Source organism: Oxyura jamaicensis, chromosome 14, assembly GCF_011077185.1.
Source record: "Oxyura jamaicensis isolate SHBP4307 breed ruddy duck chromosome 14, BPBGC_Ojam_1.0, whole genome shotgun sequence".
NCBI classification, from domain to species: Eukaryota; Metazoa; Chordata; class Aves; order Anseriformes; family Anatidae; genus Oxyura; species Oxyura jamaicensis.
In genome coordinates this window covers 4,982,005-5,005,070 of record NC_048906.1, presented here as the reverse complement: position 1 = coordinate 5,005,070, position 23,066 = coordinate 4,982,005, and the positions used below count along the sequence as shown (strand labels likewise).

Genomic DNA, 23,066 nt, shown 5'->3' with positions numbered 1-23,066 from the left:
TAGTGATATTAAGGCTGTCCTTGAAGGCATACAGCAAAGGGGGCTGCACGCCACATTGCAAGTCAGATAACATACACCAAGACAACTTTTTGGTGTATTTTCTTAAGTTTTCCCACAGCGTTTAATTTCTGCTGCCATTTGGTCAAGCAATCGGGATGTTTCCTGTACTGAATTTTTTTTACATTTTGGATGCATTCAGATTTTTATGAAGCATTACTGAAGATAAATTTGTTTTTGTTTTTATTCTCCAAAGGAAAAGCAATTGCAGCGTTTTATACTATGCACCAGAAGGAATGCACTAACGAAAGTAAATACAGTAGAAGCAAACATTGTCCTATTCAGGAAAGCATAGAAATATAAATATCTGAAATGCAAATACATTTTCTAAAACTACCTAAAATAAGAATTTGAGGCATGAATGCCTCTAACTTTATTAGCAATATTTTTTTTCCACTTCTTTTACACTCTATTAATCAGGAACGATACAGCTGATGCTGGTAGAAAATAAGATATATGTTTTGCGCAGTGCTTTTCCTGAAAACACCATCAAACAAGCAAGACACAAAAGTCTGTATAGATTTTGGATGTCCAGATTAAGATGCTACCAATCCATAATAATGCTTTATGTTTCTAACCTCCAAAGTATTGGATTCATTCACTAATTAATGTTCCTTACAAATATTTGGAAGATAAACAATTACCTCCAGTATATGCAAAGAGAACTAACCCACAGAAAATTATGAAGTCTGAATTTTTTCAGCTGTCATTACAATCATAACGCTTTCCCCTGAAATTTGTTATGCTGCTACAAAGACATGAATGACTTGACTGATTCTCCTTTTCCTTCTGCCTCTTCCCTCAGTGCTATTTCCCCACAACCATGGGTGCAGACTAAATCCATGTATAAAACTAGGAAAGCATGGCATTATTGAAGCTGAGAGGCCCTTCAAATCATGTTTATACAGCAGCCGAGTGGAGAGTTTTGCAGGCTCAGCACTTCAGAAAACTAAGCGCCACACATTTTTTCCCCTATACAGCATTTTTTGAGAAAATGAATGAAGGAATCAACATGTTCTCATTTAGCTATAGATCTTTGATTGGTCTGTACTTAAGCTAATAGCATAACTATTTATTTGGTATAAATAAGACATTCTACACTGAAGATTGCTTTTGCAATCCATGGAAGGAGTCTTGAAGAAAAATACTATGAAATAAATAATTCAATTGCTGAAATAATTTTTGAACAGGGCCAGAAAGATTGTGCTTGACATAAGTTATTGAACTCTTCCATGTTTATTGTAAATGCAGCAAAAACTTCGGAAAACCTATAGCATAAAGAAACTATTGTCATTGGAGAAAGAAAGAGCAAGCATGTGTCAGCGACTTCCAGGTAACAAATGTAATGCAAAAGTACAGGACTACGTGAGGCCCCAGTCTTGCAATGGCTCATTCTGTGTATGTATTAGGTAAAATTTCACACAGATCTTAAAAACAAGAGCTTCCATACTCTTTCAGAATTCAGTTTAGGAATCATTATTTTCAATTCCATCATCCTCAGATCACTTATACTCAGCAAAATACATGAAGTATTTCTGTTTCGACAACTGTGTTACACAAGAAGTCATTCTCATTAGACTTCTTAGCCCAAACTTCCCATTGATTAGGATTTTTGCATGTGGAATACTTACAGGAACAAGCTCCATCTGCCAGACCCAATCTCTGGTTTTAAAAGTTGTTCCACTCACCCTCGTTGCTGAGTAAGGACTGGAATACAAAGAATAGCAGTGAGATAGTAGCACAGGGACTGAAGGGATTTGAAACTTTTCTATAGGAGAAAGGAAATGGAAGGAAGGAAGGAAGGAAGAGAAGAGAAATCAAAATTTGCTGTAAAGTAAGAGAAAGTGCAAATATCAGACTACGCAAAGACAGGAAAGTCGGACTGAGCATTTAAATTCAGTATTTTACCAAAGTGATTGTAGAAGTAGTATGTAGCTTGCAAACAGGAAGAAAGGTAGAATAGAAAATTGCCCTTTCAGGCAACCATGAAGAGTGGTGAAACATAGGTGAGAGACTGCATTCATGCACTTGGAAGTGACATACAGTCTTGAGGATCCAGCTGGGACCCTGGATTGAACCACAGCATGTCCTCGTATTTGGAAAAAATACGCTTGTGATGGCAAGAGGAGCAACAGCTTTCTCTTTACTTTCACGCATCAGTGCTTTTGCAACTCAGGAAATAAAATGTCTGGTCAACTACCATGACATAACGGGGTGGGGGAAGTAACAAAGTGCCAGTCATCATTTCCATTCACGAACATTGCCCATAGCTTAAGTATGGAATTGACACACACAACCAATTACATTTGAATAGAGTGAGGGTGACATCTTGTGACTAGCTGATAAATTACAAAGCTACTTTTAATACCTTCTCCCAAGAATTTATCAAAATATAAATATAAAAATATAAAATATGCATTATAAATTCAAACTACTAACTGCAATACCTGTTCTGCTCTTCTCATGAAATTTCTATGCTGGCATTCTTATTCTGAATGTTTTGATGATTTCAAAGCAAGCACTAGGCCAAAAAAAAAATAATAATAATCAGGTGTTCATCTGGGAAGCAAATGCACATCAACTATTCTTCAAGAACTGTTCTTTTTTTCCTCTAAAGTCTTCGTTGAAACTTCAAAATTATATCCATCGCAAATCCCAGGTTCTCTTCACTACTTTGGATATATTATAGTGACATGCATGCTAGAAAAAAAAAATAAAAAAATCTGTGTTTTTGCATCAGCCTAAGAGCCCTTGAAAAGTAATGATTTAATTGATAACGAGGGGTCGGCCGTCTCAGTCAGTCACTTAGCTAGCTAGTGTGAGAGAAAAGAATGTTACCAGTGTGAAGGCACACTAAAACACTGGGGTCAGCCAAGGTAACGCTTCCCATCACTAGAAAATATTAGAAAGGAGAACATTAGGAAGGTGTATCTGTCATGTCCCTCGGTCCATACCCCAGCACTGACAGACCACCTGCATGGAACCAGGCTCACCGTCCCTCTGGAAGGCTTCTCCCGCTACCCAGTGTCACGGCGGGGCACAGCGAGCACCATTTTTCACCTCACGGACGGTGCGGGGCAGCGAGTGCCCCTTTTTCACCTCACGGAAAAACACCGTTAAAAACCACCAAGACCCCGTAAGCACTGGCACCACTCTGGGAGACGGCTTATATACTCAACTCTCAGCGGGCCTGGCAGCAACTGGGGATAAGGCAGCAAACCTCTGCCCTCCTTTCAGCCCCCACAGACCCCGGGGTCCCCAGGGCGCTCCCCTCAGCACCCAGCCGGGGCCCGCCATGAGGCGAGCCGGGGCCCGCGCTGGATGTGGCGGCTGCCGGCAGACCCGACCACGCGGCCCCGCGGGGGGGTGCAGCCGCCCCTCAGCGCAACCGCGCTGTCGCCGGCCCTGCGCCTCCCCCTTTCTCATGGGTTTGGTAGCGCCCGTTCACTACGGCCGGCCTTCGGGCGAGCCCACGGCAGGGGGTTGTAGGGGGGAACGTTTGGTGTTAAGCTGGGGAAAGCGGGAGGGTTTCGGCTCGGCATGCTGCTGCTGTCTTCATAGAGTTGGATTGAAAAATGCGGTGAGATGACAGAAGCGCAGGGAAGGCCCTCATCCGCCCGGCTAACTGCCGCGGCGCCTCCCGCTTCTCCGCAAATGGTTCGGCCGAACCCCACCTCGGCAGCCTGCACAGAGCCGCCATGTTGGGCTCAACCACCGCGAAGCGGGGGAGACCACAGCCGTAGCGAGCTTGAAATAAACCCCTCGCTGTTCCAGCCGAACAACGAGCGGGCAGCCAAACACCGGTGCTCTCCTCAGAGCTCAGACTGGGGCGAAACCATCGGCGCACGGAACCTACGGCGGGCCAAACCCCCTATTCCTCCCCCCCCGCCCTCCGCGGCAGGTGGTAGGCGCCGGGGCCTGGCGCACATGGCCCTGGCGGCCCCTCCCGCGCTCCCTTTGCCGTGGCGGCGGAGCCGGGAGCGCCCCATGCAGGCCCCGGCGCCCAGCCCCGCGCCGCCCCGCGCCCAGGGGCCGGCCGAGGAGCAGCCCGACGGGCCGCCGCCTGCCGAGCCGCCGCCTCAGGACGAGAAGGAGGAAGGGGAGGAGGAGGGAGGCGAGCCCGAGGCGCCGACGGGGCCTGACGAGACCCAGCAGGCGGCCGCGGTTGAGGAGGCCGCTGAGGAGGCCGCGCCTCAGCCCCCCGAGGCCGAGCCTCAGCCGGGGTCCGGCCGCCAGAGCCCTGACAGGGAGGAGCCCGAGCCCGAGCCTGAGGCCGAGCCTGAGGCCCAGCCGGCGGAGGAGGGGAAGGAGAAGGAGCAGCAGCAGCAGGAGGAGAAGGAGGAGGGGGGAGAGGCCGAGGCCAAGCCCGAGTCTCCCGCCGAGGCCGAGCCGCCGGCTGAGCCCGGCGCGCCGCAGGAAGATGAGGCCGGGGAGGCCGCGCCCGCCGCCCCCGCCGAGCCGGAGGATGAGCTCTCCTTCAGCGACCCCGAGGACTTCGTGGACGACATCAGCGACGAAGGTGGGGGCCGGGTGAGGCCGGGAGGCCGCAGCTGAGCCTGGGCCGTGGGCCCGGGCTGGCAGCTCCCGGCGCCTCCGTGCTGGAAGCGGTTAATTAGCGCGTGTCGTTAATTTCCTGGTCAGCTTCGGGTCCGTGGGAGCTCCTCGTGAGGTGGAGGCAGTGAGGAGAGTGCTGTCTGTCAGCCTCCGTTAGTTAAAGTCAGCTGCTGTGACCGCGGCTTTAAATTCTTACCCGGCTGCTTACGAACCTGGTTCAGTCGGTTTGCTCTTTTCCAGGCATCCTGAATAAAATCTGTAGATAAGTAGTGTGGGCTTGGGGTGAGATACACTTCATGAAGAGCTGGACTAGGTGCTCTGTGGCCAGAAAATGCGGAAGACATATTGTTAGTAGTAGAAAGCTCTATTGGAGGGCCATTTGAGAGGGTTGGATATTGTCTCTTTGAAATGATGAAACCTTGTGTAACTACACAGTTAATTATGCAAATAGCTACTTCTGCTGTAAGTGAATTAAAACTATTTTAGCGTTTTTCTCTTTCAGGTAAATCTTTCTCAATGAGCCGTGTCAGTTCTTGAGTCTGTTTCGCCAATGCTTACTCTGACAGAAGCCTCTTGTAGGGTCTTGTAATAGTTACATGTGTCAGAACTGGGAAGATGTTTCTTAAAGCACGTGATAGTTCCCAAGTCAGCTGGATCTTTCAATTGACTGTGGAATACCGGTGGTAATTGTGCTTTCTAGCATTCCAGTCCTATGTTTAGCTTGATAAATAAGTAGAAAAGTATCTTAGATTAAGAACATATGTTATTCTTAGTGGTCTGTACAGCTCTTTGAACATGTGCTTTTGTATCCCAAAGAGACCTTGGCAGAACTGTCTGTAAATACACAGTTGGGTTCTTTTTGTCTAGTGAAATGCTTGCTCTGTTTGCTTTGTCTACATCTGGGTTTATGATGATCGTTTCAGTGTATCCAGAACCGAGGCATGTTTCTTGTCTGCTCCTATTTTACTATTTAGGATTAATCTAGTTAACTCTTCAGCTGTATGAATAATACAGTGTTAGTGGCTGAATTACAGTGTTTAGGTTTAGTCACTCTTGCTGGTCTGGTTTTCCATCCGTCTGCTGCTTCTTGAGCTTCCTTATTCCTTTTGCCTTACCTTGAGAGCTGCACAGGAGAAGCAGCATCGGGCCATCAGTGTCACTGAGCCAAGGCTATTTCAATGCTTATGGTAACATTACCTCTTCAAGAACAAATAACTTAGAAATGAATCAGCTTTAGGATTAGCCCATCTCAGATGTTACTTTAACTTCTTTTTTTCCAGAATGGAATAGCAGAACAGCTGGCTCACATTTAAGAGAACGTGTCAGATAATCACCCAGGTGCAGCGAAGAAGTTTTAGCTCAGAAAATGGCTGTGTGGTCCTTAAAACTCTGTTAGCTGAAGATAGCTGTGTCCCCACCACGCCTCTCTCTCCTAGTGGGTGGAAAAAGAGCTGGCCAAACCAGCTTCTTACCCTTTGAAAGAACCCTTTGTTCATAATTTTGAATTTAAGGTAGAGGAGTTGTACAATGCAGTTATTGGTCTTTAATCTATTGCAGTTTGATTCAATATAGGGTATTGTCTGCTTGCACGTGAATCTAACTGTGCATTCCATGGTTTGTCTACAGTCTACAAAGCCTTTTGTGAGACATGGTTATGAAGAAATGACTATTAGTGCCTAAAAATTTTTCTTCTTCGTTTTCTTTCTTGTAGGCTTCTGTGGAGGTATCCTTGGTGTTCCTTGTGGGATGCGCTTCCATTTTATATGCAGGGAAAAGCTAAGATAGGGGACTCTAGAATAAGAAACGTACATGTTATTGTGCTATAGTAGTAGTTTTTGAAATTCCTTCTTTCAATCCTTAGTTTTTGTAAGCACTGCAGATGTGTCACTGCATGTCTCAGAAATCTTAGGCAAGTGAGTACCTATCCACAGCTCCACGTATTGTTAGCTACCCAGAGATGGGCAAAGTCCTGAAAGAATGTCTGAACTTCCAAGTATATACCATAACTTACCTGCAACACTCATCTGTGCTCCTTTTTTTCTGGGTTCCTAACCTGGAATCTTTGCATTGTGTGCTCTCCATTGACTGCTCGCCTTGTTCTGAAGCGTAAATGCATCTTCAGCCATTCTTGGTTAGTTGTCAGAGACTTCTGTGAACCCTTTTCAAAATGGATAAAAAGTTTCATACATCAGGCTAGTTAGGCAGCTTGTTCAGATAGCTGGCTCTTTCACAACCTCCAACTGACTTCATTCAAAAAACTTGTGCTTCTCTTGGACCAGTGGAAGTGAGGAAGTGTGTGTGTGGGTTTAGAGCAGACAGTGCAAGGACCGAACAAACTACCCCAACAGCAAGTACCACTATGTGATGGTGGGGGGGAGGGAGTGTAGCTGAAGAATATCCAGGATATGAAAAGGTGTGTGCTTGCATTCGCTTGTTGCGTGCTTAATATGGCTGTAAGTGACTTTACTTAAACACCTTCATTTTCATGTTTAATTAAAGGTTTTGATGGAGCTTGAGTTCTCAGCCATAATTATAGTGATGCTAAAGCATGCAGAGCTTCCAGTGTGGAAGATCGTTTTGAATTGTGCTAAAGCTCTTGTAATGTGGAAGGGAGGTGCACGTTAAATTTATCAAAGTCATCAGGTTATGATTTGGGTAAGTCTACTTGTCAGAGTTTGGGTAGTAAATCTTAGGGTTGTCTGCTCTGGCAGTGGTTTTGAGGACGTTGTGAGTCAGTTCCAACTCTTGAAACAAGCTAATAGTATGTCTGTTGGTGTCCTCGAGGTAATGTATTTATTTAAGAAAGGCGTCAAGAGTTAATTCCTTGAAACTTGTGAAGAAACTGAGGAATCGTGTCTCTTGACAAGGAAGCACTGTTGAAGTGGTCTGTATTCACTTCAGTTGTTTCCCTGATAAAGAAAGGCTTCATTCACCACCAGGATTCTGAAATGATTGTTGAACCATTTTCCTGAATTTGAAGTCTTACTCTTCAGTTAGTGTCACTGTTCTTTTCATCCTTCAGTCTTCCTCTTCCGTGGTGTAGACTGGAGCCTCAAATTCTTTTATGCTTTTTGTTTGCAGAACTACTTGGTGATGTGCTGAAAGACCAGCCGCAGGAAGCAGATGGAATTGACTCAGTAATAGTTGTGGATAACGTTCCCCAGGTTGGACCAGACCGACTCGAAAAACTGAAGAATGTCATCCACAAAATATTTTCCAAGTTTGGTAAAATTATCAATGAATTTTACCCAGAAGCAGATGGCAAGACAAAGGGGTAAGTCATGATCGCACCTGCTGGAAATAGGTTTGACACGCTGCTCTGACCGACTTACCCTTGATTATTAATGTCAGGACTTTATGGTGACCTCTTACCATGGACATCATTGTTTTCTACCTTAACCTGTACGATCTTGACATCTAGTCTCAGCGACAAGCAGAAGTTCCTGAAGGAACGGAGGAGCTTAGTAACTCCTTAAGTTACAGCCTGGGGAGGTTAATTATGGAAACAAAGTTTAGCTGGGTTTGGAAGTCAAATTTCTATGCGGTACTAAATGAGTTTTTTGGTTAATTTCCTGCCATGGTTAATAAATAGATTAAAAGTCCATTTTAGTTAAAACTTGGCAGCAGTGGATGTACTGTTTATTGCAAAAGGGACCGTCGATATCATATTCTGTCTCTGCCAGTGCTTATGCTAAAATCAGTGACTTCAGCTTCCTTAATTCAAGCAGCCCTCCCCAGGGCCATTTTGCCAGCTTCTGATCACTCTTCCAGGTTAATTGCAGCACCTGAAATTGAGAAGAAAACTAACCAGAAATGATCTTGCCCAGAGGGAGAGGGCACAGGAAAGAGTTTTTTGTCTGGTTTCTCTCCCTAAAATCCATCTGATACTTAGTAACAAGGCTTAGTAAAACCTTCTGAGGTTGGAGTAGCCTATCTTCCTGAGTTTGAGATGTATCCATTAAAGAGTGGGATTTCTGAGGTGGGAGATCCTTACTTCTGTAAGGTCAGTGCGAGGAGAAAAATAATTATATCTCTGTGTTCCTGTGTTCTTCTCCTTTTAGTGCTGCTGCTAGTGCTTGTTTTGAAAAATGGATAGCAAATGCTTAGGGGAAAATATTAGAGGCAGTATCTGGTAGTCTTTAAGATACTTCCAGGTTATTTCAAGATACTAAAAGACTTCCTGAGTCTGCTGGGATATAAATTAGATTGTGTTAGTGGCAAGGAGGAAGCTGAATTATGTTGAAAGTAAATGAAAAATAAGAGCTGTGCTTTGAAGGTCTAAATGAGCAGCTACAGCAAGGCTTGCGATTTCTAAACAAGATCTATCATTCAGCTGGGAAGAGCTGCATACTTGCCTCTTTGTTACTAGCTTTCATTAGTTTTGTGAACTCGCATTTTTCACCTACTGTAGCCCTTTTACAGAAAGGATATCAGTTAATTCAGATCTAGTCCATATTGATAAAGCATGCCTGTAGTCAAAGTGGAAATTTTTACAGTAATTGATTAGGGACAAGGCGAGAAGTTACTCTGTAGATGTTGGGTGCTGAATTCCTAGTTCATCTGTATGGTGTGGATTTTCCTTGTGATACGATTCTTTTACATAGCCACCAATGAACATACTTTTGTATTCCTGCATCGTAGGTACATCTTCCTGGAGTACATGTCTCCGTCTCATGCAGTGGATGCTGTGAAGAATGCAGATGGGTACAAGCTGGATAAGCAGCACACTTTCAGAGTGAACCTTTTCACAGACTTCGATAAGTGAGTGCAGCTATCACGTGTCTATACAGTTTGGGGGATTCTAATCAAGAGAGTACCTGCACTAAGTGTAACCAATCAAATTGCTCTTTCAGGTACATGACAATCAGTGATGAGTGGGAAATCCCTGAGAAACAGCCTTTTAAAGATTTGGTAAGTGTTTTTTTTTCTTGTGAATATTAACAATATATGTTAATGATGTTATGAAAGTAGCAGTAGTGATCACATGCTCCTTTGTTATCGCTGTTGTAAAGTGACAGGAAGAACTTAAAGGCTGTGTTTAATAGTTCCATGTAGGAACTTAGGGTAAATAATGACTTCACACAAGTAATTTTAAAATAGGATTTTGAAAGCATCTTTTTTTTTTTTACGTGTTTGAGGCCAACCTCTGTATTTCTTACCACTAGCTTTGCAAAATGTCCTGTGGAGAAAGTGAAAGTTTAAAATTATTCAGGCCAGAAGTGTTAAACATCATCAAACTGCCTTAGAAGTCCACCTTTTTATGATTCTCTTAGTCTCAAGTAACCACTGATCTGGATTATTTAATTTCACTTCAAAAATTTTTTTTGCAATGGTAAGACTCTGAAGTTGCATGCTTTCTGAAGACAGACTTCCACCTGCCAGGTAGATACTAATTTGGAGAACTTGTCTTCCTAGCCTTTGACTCACTAATGATCTCTTGTTTTTCTTTAGGGGAATCTGCGCTACTGGCTGGAAGATCCTGACTGTAGGGATCAGTATAGCGTGATCTTTGAGTCAGGAGACCGGACTTCCATTTTTTGGAATGATATCAAGGAACCTGTTCAAATTGAGGACAGAGCAGTGAGTGTCCTGGAAGTGCTGTACATTGCAGATACACTGTCAGTCTCATTCGTTTTATAACATTACACTTTTCTTGGTTTAAAAAACATCTTTTTTTCCCCCATCGTTGAAATACTGCTCTTCTTCCAAAGGAAGAAAGTAAATTACATCCTTTAAAATTAAAACTTAGCGGCTTAGGTGAAACAAATGTGGAGTTAGCTTGTCTGTTTTTCCTTTTCTTTACCTCTCCATGATGCCTGTTAGTTCCATCATCTGTATATTATAAGTGGTTCAGAAAGACCTGTGTATGCAAAGTCAGTTTGAATGCTATTCATTGGTGCTGAATATGCACTTAAGCATGCAGCTGCTCATCACTTCTTGCTGTTCTGCTGACTGCAGAGGTGCTGAGGAGGAATAGCTGGTTTGGTAACACCATATAAAAGGGAGAGTTAGCGTGCCTATGTGCTGTAGCCAGTTCACTTGCTAAGGAAATTGCAGGTACCCAGAAACATTTTCTTTAATAGCCATTATGTGCTACAATAGAAAGGAAAGTGGCTTTGGGATGGAGGCAATTTTGCTTATCACCATGGTTACTGGCCGTGATCTATATGGTTGATACCTCTCTAACTTAGCTGAAGGTCGAGAGCTGTAGTGTTGTTAGGAAGTTCAAACTGCTTACGCTTATTTCTGTGAAGGACATGTTCTTGCCAGAGCTGAAATCCAACAAAGACCACCAATCCTGTTGGGATGATTCAATTGTCAGTTACCCTACAACAGTTGTCACTGTCCCTGCAAAATATTTTTGGTGATCAGTAAGATCAAATGGTCTCAAATAACAGTTTTCAACCTGAAGAATAAGTGCATTATGCAGTGCATTATGTGTATGGAATTTAAATCCACAATTAATTCAACGTATGACTAATTCTGAGATCTTCACTGAATAAGTGGATTTGTGAAATGTGATGCTACAAGCCACACATTAAGTCCTCCCCCTTCAGTAATTCTGAATGAAGCTAAATTTTTCTGTATGAATTTTAATTTTAACTTTTTTTAATTGCAGCGCTGGACAGAAACCTATGTACGTTGGTCCCCAAAGGGTACCTACTTGGCTACCTTCCACCAGAGGGGCATCGCACTTTGGGGTGGAGAGAAATTCAAGCAGATTCAAAGGTTTAGTCACCAGGGAGTACAGCTTATTGACTTCTCACCCTGTGAAAGGTATGGTGTGTGATGTTGGTTTGGGATAAGGGAACAGAAGCATGAAGTGCATGTGTTCTGGCTGTCATGCTTTCAGATCTTATGTGACTGCCATCTTTAGATCTCTTCTGCCTTTGGAAGTGCTGCTTTTTATACGTTTTAGAATGAGTGAAACTCCGTCTGACTTTGCTTTGACTTCAGGAAAGATACTTAACATTATCTGGAATAATTGCTCTATAAAACTGAGCTGATAAAGTATCCTTAAAGTCTTCATTATTTGAGAGTATGGTATTTTCTCTCTTTAGTTGGATAGGACGTCCGTAGTATTAAATTTCTATTTTTTTGGAAAAAAAAATAATTAATTGAATAGCATCTTCCAAGCCTATAGTACTCAAATTATTTTTTTAAAACTTTCTTTCACATTACAGAGCTCTTTAGAAAAGGCTACAATAATTTCAGGACTTAGATGTATCTTGTTTTGCTTGTTTTTAAGCAAGATATTTGGAAGTGATTATTTATCTTTAAATGGAGATGTCTAGCATACCTGTAGTTCAGGTTGGCAAAGGCTGGTGGATTTATATTTGGTTTGAAACCAATTCTGTTCTCAGGGCAAGCCTATACAATAACTAGCAACGTATTTGTTGAATTCTTTCTTGTAATATCAGTATGAGAGAATTTCCGCATAAAACTAGAGGCTTTTCAGCCAAAGAGGTGCTAGGGTTTACTGTGTCTTAACTTTTTCCTCGTCTCCAAGAATCCCAGTAGGGGAAGAGGTGTTTGCAAGTGTATTTTATTTTAATATTATTTGGATGAAAGCCTGCTTGTACTGATGTGTTAAATGAAATTTCAGTAGTGAAATTGATTATTTCCTTTGTAGATATTTAGTGACCTTCAGCCCTTTGATGGACACGCAGGATGACCCTCAGGCTATTATCATCTGGGATATTCTGACTGGGCAAAAGAAACGAGGATTCCACTGTGAAAACTCAGCTCACTGGCCTATTTTTAAGTAGGTTGCAAAGCAGCATTTGAGAACAAGTCCTAAATGTTATTTAATAAGTAGATCATTCCTATCTAATGTTCTTTTTGTATTTGCTTAGATGGAGTCATGATGGTAAATTCTTTGCTCGAATGACTTCAGATACTCTCAGTATCTATGAAACACCTGTAAGTTCTTGCTTTTGTTTTTTTTTAAATTTTTTTTGCACAATGCTTTTTGCATTACAATGTCAGCATTTCCCATGGTGTCTATTTAAAAATACATATTTTAATAATGCTCTCTAGAGTTTAAAAGGGAATAAATCTATTTGCTCTTCTCTTGATCTTTCCTGGGTGAAAAAACTTTAGCTGACTGTGATAGCAAGTTTCACACCGTGGTTCTAGAAGCCCTAGAGAACTCAGTAGGAGCTCAAGAGTCAGTAGGATTGAAGTTGTAATAACTCTGAACTCTCAGTAGCAGATGAGTGCCAGAATACCCAAAAGGCTTTATAAATTGCAGCATAATCTAGGCTGTTCTATGTTTGCATTATAATACAGGTTTCCGTACTCATAAAAATCATTAAACAGCTCATAATACAAAATAGGGGAGAATTGATCTCTCAACACTGTCCACAGTTTCCTAGCTTACATGCTCTTAAAATAAGAATAGAGGTATGTGTGTATATGCAAGGATGTTACTAACTTGAAAATTGTCAATTTTCTCTTTTAGTCTATGGGTTTGTTGGACAAAAAAAGCTTGAAAATCAATGGCATAAGGTGAGTATATTCCTTTGTAAAAATAACTATTCTCTCTTTGTATCAGAGACTTCTATAATGAGATGAATCTATGCTGATTAGAGCAAATGGTCTTGTTCTGAAGTCAATCTAGACAAGCTGGCAAAAAAAAAAGAACAGAAAGCTCTCCACTTACTGATGTACATGGGTGATAGCTACTGTGCTTGGAAATCCCCTTTGTGGCAATGTTTAATCAAGGATCTAGCTTAGGATCCTTGTGTACTAAACCAAACTGGAATGAACCTTTTTAGAGACTATCTCTTAAAACTTGTATGCTGGCTTAAAGCAGTGCGCTGTATGCTGCCTGTTGGCAAGGAACTAGTCTGGTTTTGTGCGTGTTTGCACACTTAACTCTTGTGGCTTTTTGGGGTACCTTTTGGAAAGCAAAAATAAAATTAAGTGTACACAAGTGCAAAAGGATTGTCTCCAGTGTAATATAATAGAGGGGAATTGCTAATTGGTTTAATCATGTTTTAGATCTTCTGGGTTTACAGTAAAGTTTACACAGTGAAGGGATCGTACCTTCTAGTTAGTGCTTTTGCTGTTTCGATAACATTGAACATATTGCAGGTTTAAATGGCAGTTTAAAATAGATTATGATAAACATGTAAGTTAGTAAACTGTCTTCAGTTGTTCAGCTGTTTCTACAGCGCTCAGATACAGTGCTGAAAATGGTTTCTGTTTGTAGTATCTCAAACTACAAATTAAAATGGAACTATGTTTAATTTCCTTCCTGTAGAGATTTCTCATGGTCTCCAGGTGGTAACATAATTGCTTTCTGGGTGCCTGAGGACAAAGACATTCCAGCAAGAGTGACCTTAATGCAGCTGCCTGCTAGACAAGAAATCCGCGTACGGAATCTGTTCAATGTTGTAGACTGTAAACTACACTGGCAGAAGAACGGGGATTACCTGTGTGTGAAGGTAGACAGGACTCCAAAAGGCACACAGGTATGTGCATTCTGATTGTGTTCATAAAACTTGGTTCCACCTCATGCTGATCCTTAATTTTCTTAGAGTACTGTTTTTCAGTATGAACACTGCAAATTACATGATGGAAAAAAATAGTTTTGACTATTGAGTTTGGTTCACGTGGATGCAAACATTACATACATTAAGCTCTCTAGGATTGGCTTTGAATTTAGTGGTATTTGGACTTGTTTTTTAAAATGAGAGCTAGATGCCTTAGATCTTTTCCTACTCACTGCTAAAGTTGGTTTTGAGTCCATAGGTCATGGTGCACAATGTACCATATGTTTATCTTCTTTAATTAAGTTTCTTAACAGTCTGAAAAGAAACAGATTGTATGCAATTCTTTTGTTGTTACTATCAGAACTGAATGGTTTAGAATGTGTTCAGTAATGAGGTATACAATATTTATCTGCTCGTTAAGGAAAGAAATGTTGACTCTCGGCTCTCATCCGGAGTTCTGACAGGTCATCCTATGCCTGACAATTTAAAAAAAAAAAAATGTTCTACTGCTTCTGTACTAAATAATGAGTTGATCTTGACCTTCACAGGGAGTAGTGACCAACTTTGAAATATTCCGAATGAGAGAGAAACAGGTTCCAGTGGATGTGGTGGAAATGAAAGGTAATTTCAAGTATTTACTCACTTCTGATCTTTAACTATTTTATGCAAAGTTTTTTAATAGACGCTTTAATGTTTCTTAAAAGTTCCCATCAATATATGGCACTTGTTGATGACGATTTACACTTCTGATGGGAGCTATGGTGTTCCTATTGCTGGGCTTCTTATACAAAATCTGGGAAGTAAAAGCTTTCATCACTGTTCATGCTTGTAGCTGGGTTCAGAAAAAAAGAATTGATAATACTTAGAGAAAAAGTTAAGGCTGATGAATGTGTTAATTCTGTAGCGCATCAGAGATTCTGGAGCTATGGTGTCTGACCAAAAACGTCCAATTTTCCTGCATTTCCTTTCTCAACCTTCATTTTAAAAGGTGGTCTTTATGGTAGAGTTTAACTGATAGGTTTCCTCTGTTTAGCATCCTGATGTTCTCTTATACTGAACGCTTTTTGTATTTTTTTATATTTTTTTGACAGTTTTGATTCCTCTTTATTTTTTGTTACAGAAAGCATCATAGCCTTTGCTTGGGAACCAAATGGAAGCAAGTTTGCTGTGTTGCATGGAGAAACTCCACGAATTTCAGTTTCCTTTTACCACGTTAAAAACAATGGGAAAATAGAACTCATAAGTAAGTGACTGGAAAACCCATGAAAGATGCAAATGCTAAGCATTTTGCCAGGCAGTAAACTCAAATTGTGGCTGTCTGTGGTAGATAGTGTGGGGCATTAGGTGCTATGAATGACATTGCATCCAAGAAATCTAGGCCTCTGGCTGGGTGTTGGGATTTCTGATTTATTTTTTCTGCTAGCTGTGGATGTTTTAGTGCTATTGGGTTTTGTCTTCAGAAATGTAAAGCTAAGGACTGTTGTGAGGGCTTGCTTGCAGAGTTCAGAAGCGTCTTTTGAGGAATGGGTATAGTTACTGCTTGTAAGCTAACTGATGACATTGGATTGAGGTTTTTTTTTCCTGGACTTGTTTCTTCCCAGAAACATTCGACAAACAGCAGGCAAACACGATATTCTGGAGTCCTCAAGGGCAGTTTGTAGTGTTGGCTGGCCTCAGAAGGTGAGCATTGCACAAGTTACTTGGCACCACATTCATTTTAAAGCAGGAAAAAAGGCTAGAGTATCTCATCCAGAAGTGTTTGCTATCTATGTGAATGCTTCAATATGATTTTTTGCTACTTAAATGGGCAAAAAATCTTACCGAGTGTTTACTTGTATTGAAGGGGCTCTCTGTGAAGGAATGTTAATTTTGACCTGTGGTAATTTGTCAGTTGGATTCTAATAGGTACTTGACCTTATTAAGGCTTACAATTACTTAATTAAAACTCTCCCAGTTGCCTTGCTATAATTCAGATATGTCTTTGTAAAATAAAGGAAAACAAGATGCAGTTTCATGATGTCCTTTGTAACTTCTACTTGCTATTTCTGTCACATCAAAAGATGAATGAACTTTTCAACAAAATAGTGGATGTTTAGGAAGACTTCTTAGCTGTTAAACGTCAACTAATCCATGTGGCTTCTGTAATGCATTTGTTGTCAAAGCCTCGTGCCTTCTGGTGGGCAATAATACTTTCACAATACTCTTATGACAAAGTTCTACTGTAAAAGTTATCAAAAATAGTTCATGTTTGAGCAGGTAAAACTTATTTTAGCCAGCTGAGTAGCATTTGGCTTTACATGCTTTCAGATAAGCAGTGCTGTTCATCTTAGAAATCAATTTTTAGTTTTGGACTTCACTCCGTAAATGTCTAAGCATATGATTGTTAAACTTTGGCTGTAACGTGGCTATAATATGTTTTCATCATTACTTTAGGAACAGATGTAAAAGGGGTTAAAGGTCACTGAACATAAAAACAAAAGTTTCATTCTTACATGCATTCTTGGTTTTATTCATTCCATTGTTTTCTAGCCACAGGCACATGTTAATGGTATGAGCCTGTTTCTTGGTCACTTGCTGAGAAGATTTATTGTAGTGAGGAGCTGTAAAGCTTGTGATATCTGCTTTTAAAAAATGGGCTATGTTAGCATGTAAAACAATCTCTCTTGTTTTGTCTTTGCAGCATGAACGGTGCCTTAGCATTTGTAGATACATCCGACTGCACCATGATGAATATTGCTGAACACTATACAGCTTCAGATGTGGAATGGGATCCTACAGGCAGATACATTGTGACTTCTGTGTCTTGGTGGAGCCACAAGGTACTCATTCATTCTTTTCTTTCCTATTCCAGAGGTATTGACAAGGGCTATTGGTTAGGAAGAAAAAATTGATACCTTCTACTAGTCATACGACTTGTGCCTGGCACCATAGTTTTATATGTTTGTTTCTAAACATCAGTACTTACCTCGGCCATTGGCTTCACTGGTTGTCCAAAATAAGTTCTGGAAGGGCAGTTTACAAATCTAAACCAAGTGTCGTTTTTCTGAACGTTCGTTGTCTTTATCTGTTTGGAACTTGATCCTCTGTGTGGGAACTTGATTTCTGTGTGGTCCACGCAGAATCATTGTGTCTGTTACTTTCATGTGGTTCCAGCCACTGTACTGTAATCCTTCCCTGTACAAGCACAGAATCTGGTATTTTTAGAATATAATAGAAGGGCTTGCTTAGTCTTTAACTGTTGTGATCATCCAGAAGATAACTTTATGCAAAGCTTCAGTGAAACAATGAACTGTTTTGCTGTGGAATTTAATTTCTGCAGGAAAGATGTGAACAAAAAGAGCATTTCACTTCTGTTGACTAATGATGCTGATTTTATTAAAAAAAAAAAAAAAAATAGAGTGAGGACCACAGTGTAAAGTTAGAGCTTATCTTGACCGAGGCGTTGCACTACTCTTCCAGGTGGACAATGCATATTGGTTATGGACCTTCCAAGGCCGTCTACTTCAGAAAAACAATAAAGACAGGTTCTGTCAGCTTCTGTGGAGACCACGACCAACTACCTTGCTCAGTGAGGATCAGATAAAGGTAGTGTGTTCCACTGACATGCGTGTTCACATTGTTTTGGTGTATATGCATGCTTGGTTTACTTTCCTTTTCTCAAGGATGAGATTGTAACTGTTACAGAGTTACGGAATTGCCTTTCTTGCCGAACCTGTGGGGGGAAAAAGAATATTGCCATAGGGGACCTCATTTCTGGGAACAACTGTGAATGTTACCTGTTCTTTAAGTTTGGAATAGAAATAGTGGCCGGTTGTACTTAAATTTAGGGTACAGTGAGAGGCTATAAAGAATAATAATAAAAAAAAAAACTGAATTTAGCTGTCCAGACTTCCATAATTGAATATTTATGGAAGTGTTTATATCTTCTGTAAGCCAGGAAGAACACACAAAATTATAGTGAAGGGGAATTGTCAAGAAAAGAGATGTTTTCCAAAAATGCAAAGCCTGTTTAGGCCTACCAAGGGAATTCTTGCAGATGGTGATGATTGCTTGCTAGTCTGATGTCCTAGTTGAAAATAATACTCCTTTTTACAGCAAATTAAAAAGGACCTGAAGAAATACTCAAAGATATTCGAGCAGAAGGATCGCCTGAGCCAGTCCAAAGCTTCAAAGGCAAGACAATTTTGAAATATATTACTGTAGATGAAGTTCTTGTAACCTGCATGTTATCTTGTAATGTTCATATGCAAGTTAGATTTTTACCTTTTGTAACAAACATCTGTGTTCATATTAACCCAGATGTTTAGACTCAGTTCTCATAGGTAGTTCAGACAGATGTCACTAAACTCAGGATAAGCAGTAATGAATCTGGAGAGTCACTGGTGATGCCTCATTAAGCGAAGGTGGTAAAATTTGGGTGTTCTTAGCGAGTTGCTGTATTAGCAACTCTTTAAAAAAACTTTTTAAAAATCATCAAAACAGCTTTTAGATTACGTAAGAGGTTTTGCTTTTTTTAAAGTCAGTAGAAAGTATGTTCACGAAGGGCAAAAAAGAAGTTTGCCTTGCTAACAAATGCATTCTGTATGGATTTGTTCTATTATGGGAGCTACCAACCTCTTCTTGCCTCTGTAGGAGCTGGTGGAAAGGAGACGTACAATGATGGAAGAATTCAGAAAGTACCGCAAGATGGCACAAGAGCTGTACATGGAGCAGAGGAATGAGCGTTTAGAGCTTCGAGGAGGTAAGCCACGCACACAGTACTTGTAAAAACTTGATGTTAGATAACTACCACTTCTTGCCAAGTAATAACTGTTCCAATAACTTATTTACACTGTCTCTATTTCCTGCTAAAGCTTATCATCCCTTGTTCTCTGTAGGTTTTGTCCTTTTTCTCCTTAATCACAATGCATTCTGATTTTGCACAGGACAAAACTCAAATAATGCTGTCTGTTTTACTTAGATTCTTTCTGCTTCAAGGCAAGCATTGGCTGGACCTTAGTATAACTTAGCATGAACCTGTGAAAAGATTCAGGTGTTTTGTATAATCCAAAAAAAAATCCTCAGGCTCTATAGTGAGAGACAATAATGCCTTGTTTGTCATTTAATGATACTAACATGTCCTTGTTATGATTTAAAGCAACAAATAGTTCTTATTTCGGTACTGTTTTAAGGACTGTGCCTAGCAAGAGCATTAAATCTTTCACTTGTTGCCTTGTTTGAGATAGTATTAACACTTTCTCTATTCCAGGGGTGGACACAGATGAGCTGGACAGCAATGTTGATGACTGGGAAGAGGAGACTGTTGAATTTTTTATCAATGAAGAAATTATTACCCTTGCAGAACCAGAGTAATCTAATAAAACTGTGGTAAGATAGCTTACCTCTCAGTAGAGGGGAACTTTTCCTATTAGCTGCCACTATAGATTAATTAGTTTCAGAAGGTTAAGAAGTCTGCTTGTTGCGTGGGTGTGTGTGTTGTTCTTTGAGTTGGTTTGTTTTTTCTGTGGCTAGAGCAAACAAAAGCATTCTTAAGTGATCACAGACTGAGATTTACAAGCTGTACTGAGCAGAATATCATCTATGCCCTATCTTTCCAGAGTGATCAAAGCTGTGACAGAGTTAGGGTCACCTTAGAATTAGATGGAAATTTTGCTTTTAGTAAGAATGTTATGGTAGTTAATACTGATCAGGGCTTTAAATACTATGCTAAAGATAAAGCAAGTTGACTATGGGCTGACATAACTTTGAGCAGATGTTTAAATATCCACTTGAAATCTGCTGTCCCTTTCTAGAAATATTGGTTAGAATTTGGATAGCAGCACTTTCTCACTGTCACTGCTTATTGCTGAAATCTTTATTTAATCCAGTGCTTGCCCCAGTTTTGCTTTGTGAATTCATATGATATGTGTGTTGAAAACAGAGGGTACTTTCAGCAGCGGATAAAGGAGCTAGTCTTTTGAAGAGCTTGAAATTTACGTTTAGGAGGGAATAGTTTGTGAAGGCACTCATATAGGACTTAAAAATTGGATTGCATTCCTGCTCTGTTATGTTTAGGACTTCACGTAAGGAAGCGGAGACTGGAAGAATGCCTCTTGCAGCTGTCACTGTACAGTTCTGTAGTAGTTCCCTGGTATCTAAGGAGCCAAAATAAAATAGCAGTATGCCTCTTGTACCTATAGAAAAACTAATAGCCTTGATATTTTCAGATGTATTTAGATCTAGTTTCTAGTTTGTGTTCTGTATGTGGGAGATCATTTAAGGAAGGAAGGAAGGAAGAGGGAGAGAAGCTATGTCGTTTCTAGACTTAAACAGTTTAAGAACAGGTGAAACACGCTTTTGTAGCTTTTTATGAGATAGCATCTGTGGTTAAGGTCGAGCTGTTTGTGTAAGGCACAGTAACTGACTCATCTCTCTTTCTTTTCTGCAGCACCGCCATATCTTGTGCTAAAAAGAAGTTTGTTCGTTTTCAGAAAGCCTACCTTGGAATTTTTAATCCATATTCTTGCACTCTGGAAGGGTGGATGCATCAGATTTTCTCCATTCTGACACATTGTAGTGCCTTTAAGTCTTGCTGCCTGCTGCAGTGAGATACTGAAAAGGCGCTGCTTTTAAATTTTTTTTAGGGTTCAATTTTCTTTTTAAATCCACTACTTACCAGTATTTACTTCCTGACTCCTGTGCAGTACTTGCAACTGGCAGTTTTTGACAACTGCCAGTGAAGTGAAATTCATCAGTTCACATCTCTTACACAAACCCACACACACACAATGTTTCTGTTCCAGGACTCTTTTTATGTCCCAAGTGCATGGACAGGTGTTCACTTTGTTTGGGGAAAAGTCAACAGAACCATTTTCCGTATGATGTGTTTTAGTGTGCTGAAGCAGCACTACAGCGGGCTATATCCTCCTCCTTTCAGATTGTGAAAGGATGTCTCCCTTAAAGAGCTGAATATGGAAATAAAAGCAGACTGATACTAAAACCAGGCTGGCTCTGCGTTGTTTGTAGGGAATCTTTCCCTGAATGATCAAGCATACCCAGATTAATGCAAATGTTTGCCCTATTCACTTTATAGTTGCTTTGAATTGTTGTTTTGTTTTTTTCCCAAAAGTTCCTTGTGGCTTTTCTGTTCTTGTATATTGCTTAAGTTTTGTTTTTCTTTGTTTTAGTGATGATGATACAACTCATTAATTGGACAGATTAACTTGTTAACTGTAGTGAAGTGACTAGAAATTAAGTGCGTTTCTTAAGCCATTTGCAAACTCAAACGAGCTTTGGGTTAATCTGTCTTACTAGTGACCATTGCAAACCTTCTGAGAAGGTCTGCATATATTTGCCTTACTCTCACTGTTACATATGTAACTTCATTTCTAAAGACCTTCTTGTTTAGAGGGGAAAAGTGTACTTAAAACTGGTGATGCAATTTCTCTATATTCATATCTATACATAGAAATTCTTTCCTGTATATTGACAGAGATTGCTGGCCTGCTGCCTTCCCTTTGAGGGGCAGAGGTGATACGGGGGATATTCACCTGTCTCCTTTGCAGGACTGGCCAGTAATTGCTAATATAAGCCCTCTTGATTTGCTTTTATTAAAACCTGAGCTTGCTTACATAGCAGTTTCTATGATGGATCCAAAGTGGAAGTCAGGGAGTATTCTTCTGGCAAAGGGTACCCACTCAGCTGGCAGCAACCAAAGGACATTAGCATTTTTACCACTCACTTTTTCACCTTAAGTGAACTTACTGTGATAGCAAATGTTTGAGTTCTTCAGTTCACTCCCATATTCCCTTCCCAGGAAGGCTCTTCAAAATTATTGCTCCATAATGATGGTATTAATTTAAAGTTTCAATAGGTCACTTTTAAAACAGCAGATGTTTTTCACCGGTCTGTATTAGCTTCCAGTTTCTGCATTTGTTCTTTCATAATCAATATGTACATTATGATGATAAAAGTTAGGTCTGCAGTGCTTACCGAGCTCATTCCTCAACTGGACTGGAACAAATATTTGCTTTCTGCCAAAACAATGCAGAAGTTCCAGCATATCAATTTTTTGGTAATGGCTTGGACTTCTGTAGCACTAACGATCTTAATTACCCTTGAGTTGTGAAGAGCTGTCTTAACCATTTTTGAAGTTATGAATTGAAAGGTTTGTTTTTTCTGTCTCCATGCAATGGAGTTTAAATACGCTACTGTGTTTTATTCCTGGCTGTTCTCAAAGTAAGGAAACAAAATGCCAATGTTAAATGAATTAAGTCCTCTTCTAATGTGCTTCTCTGAAGTGTGGATCATCAGTGAGCAAATAATTACAATAAAATCAAGCTTGATGCTCATGTAGGAGCTCTGGAAGTTGACAAGATGTCCTGACCAGTAATTAAGGCTCTTATCTGTAATACTGGTATTTCTGACACTGCTCACGTCAATTTCTGTGTCTTTTCTGTAGTTTCTTACTTCAGGTGTTTATCACAAACTGACTACTTATGAAATTGCTTTATGGGTATATATTTGGTAAGCTGGCTTTTTCAGCACATCTCTCAGTAACAGCAGGAGCGGTAGTAGGGAGGAAGGATCTCATTGGATTTAATCCATGCTGGGATATAGCTTCAAGCACTCCATGCTGCTGCCTTTCAGCCTGCAGTCCTTGGCCTTTGTGAGAGTTTTTCTGGAGGATGATTAAGAGAAGCAGGTTTGCAGATAATGTGCTTGGAGAGGGTTTATGGAGGGCTTCCAACAGCAGGTGTACCGCTGCCTGCAAGGGCCCACAATTAAGGGAAGGGAGATAAGACAAAAACTTGAGTGTTAAGTAGGATAGTGTCTCCTTGTGTTTGAAGTATTTTCTCAAGTATTTTTAATAATTGTTTTTTAAATAGCAAGACTAACTGGAGAAATTAATATAATCCTGATCTAGTCTGTACATCTACAGGCTTTACTATGAATTTGTAATATTCTCATGACCTT

General features: G+C 40.5%; 2 protein-coding genes across 3 annotated transcripts in view; one reads left to right on the top strand and one right to left on the bottom strand.

Annotated features, from left to right (window-relative positions):
• Positions 1-3,402, bottom strand: part of SNX8 (sorting nexin 8) — a 23,741-nt gene extending 20,339 nt beyond the window's left edge. Inside the window, exons 1-4 of one of the 2 annotated variants that reach the window (XM_035340002.1) lie at positions 3,157-3,402; positions 2,896-2,949; positions 2,505-2,757; positions 1,689-1,764 (exon numbers count right to left, since the gene is read on the bottom strand). The gene's annotated coding sequence lies outside the window, so the exon portion shown is untranslated. Of the gene's footprint in view, positions 1-1,688; positions 2,758-2,895; positions 2,950-3,156 lie in introns of both variants that reach the window. The other variant, XM_035340001.1, reaches the window with a different exon arrangement.
• Positions 3,403-3,969: 567 nt separating this feature from the next.
• On the top strand, positions 3,970-21,090 carry EIF3B (eukaryotic translation initiation factor 3 subunit B). Its single transcript, XM_035339997.1, has 19 exons — positions 3,970-4,576; positions 7,693-7,885; positions 9,253-9,372; positions 9,465-9,522; positions 10,063-10,191; positions 11,231-11,388; positions 12,245-12,376; positions 12,468-12,534; positions 13,076-13,122; positions 13,880-14,090; positions 14,660-14,732; positions 15,232-15,354; positions 15,713-15,791; positions 16,792-16,930; positions 17,571-17,696; positions 18,207-18,284; positions 18,744-18,852; positions 19,360-19,478; positions 20,539-21,090. Exons 1-18 carry the CDS (start codon positions 3,985-3,987, stop codon positions 19,461-19,463), a joined length of 2,538 nt encoding a protein of 845 aa, XP_035195888.1. The 5' UTR covers positions 3,970-3,984; the 3' UTR covers positions 19,464-19,478; positions 20,539-21,090.
• Positions 21,091-23,066: the final 1,976 nt, after the last annotated feature.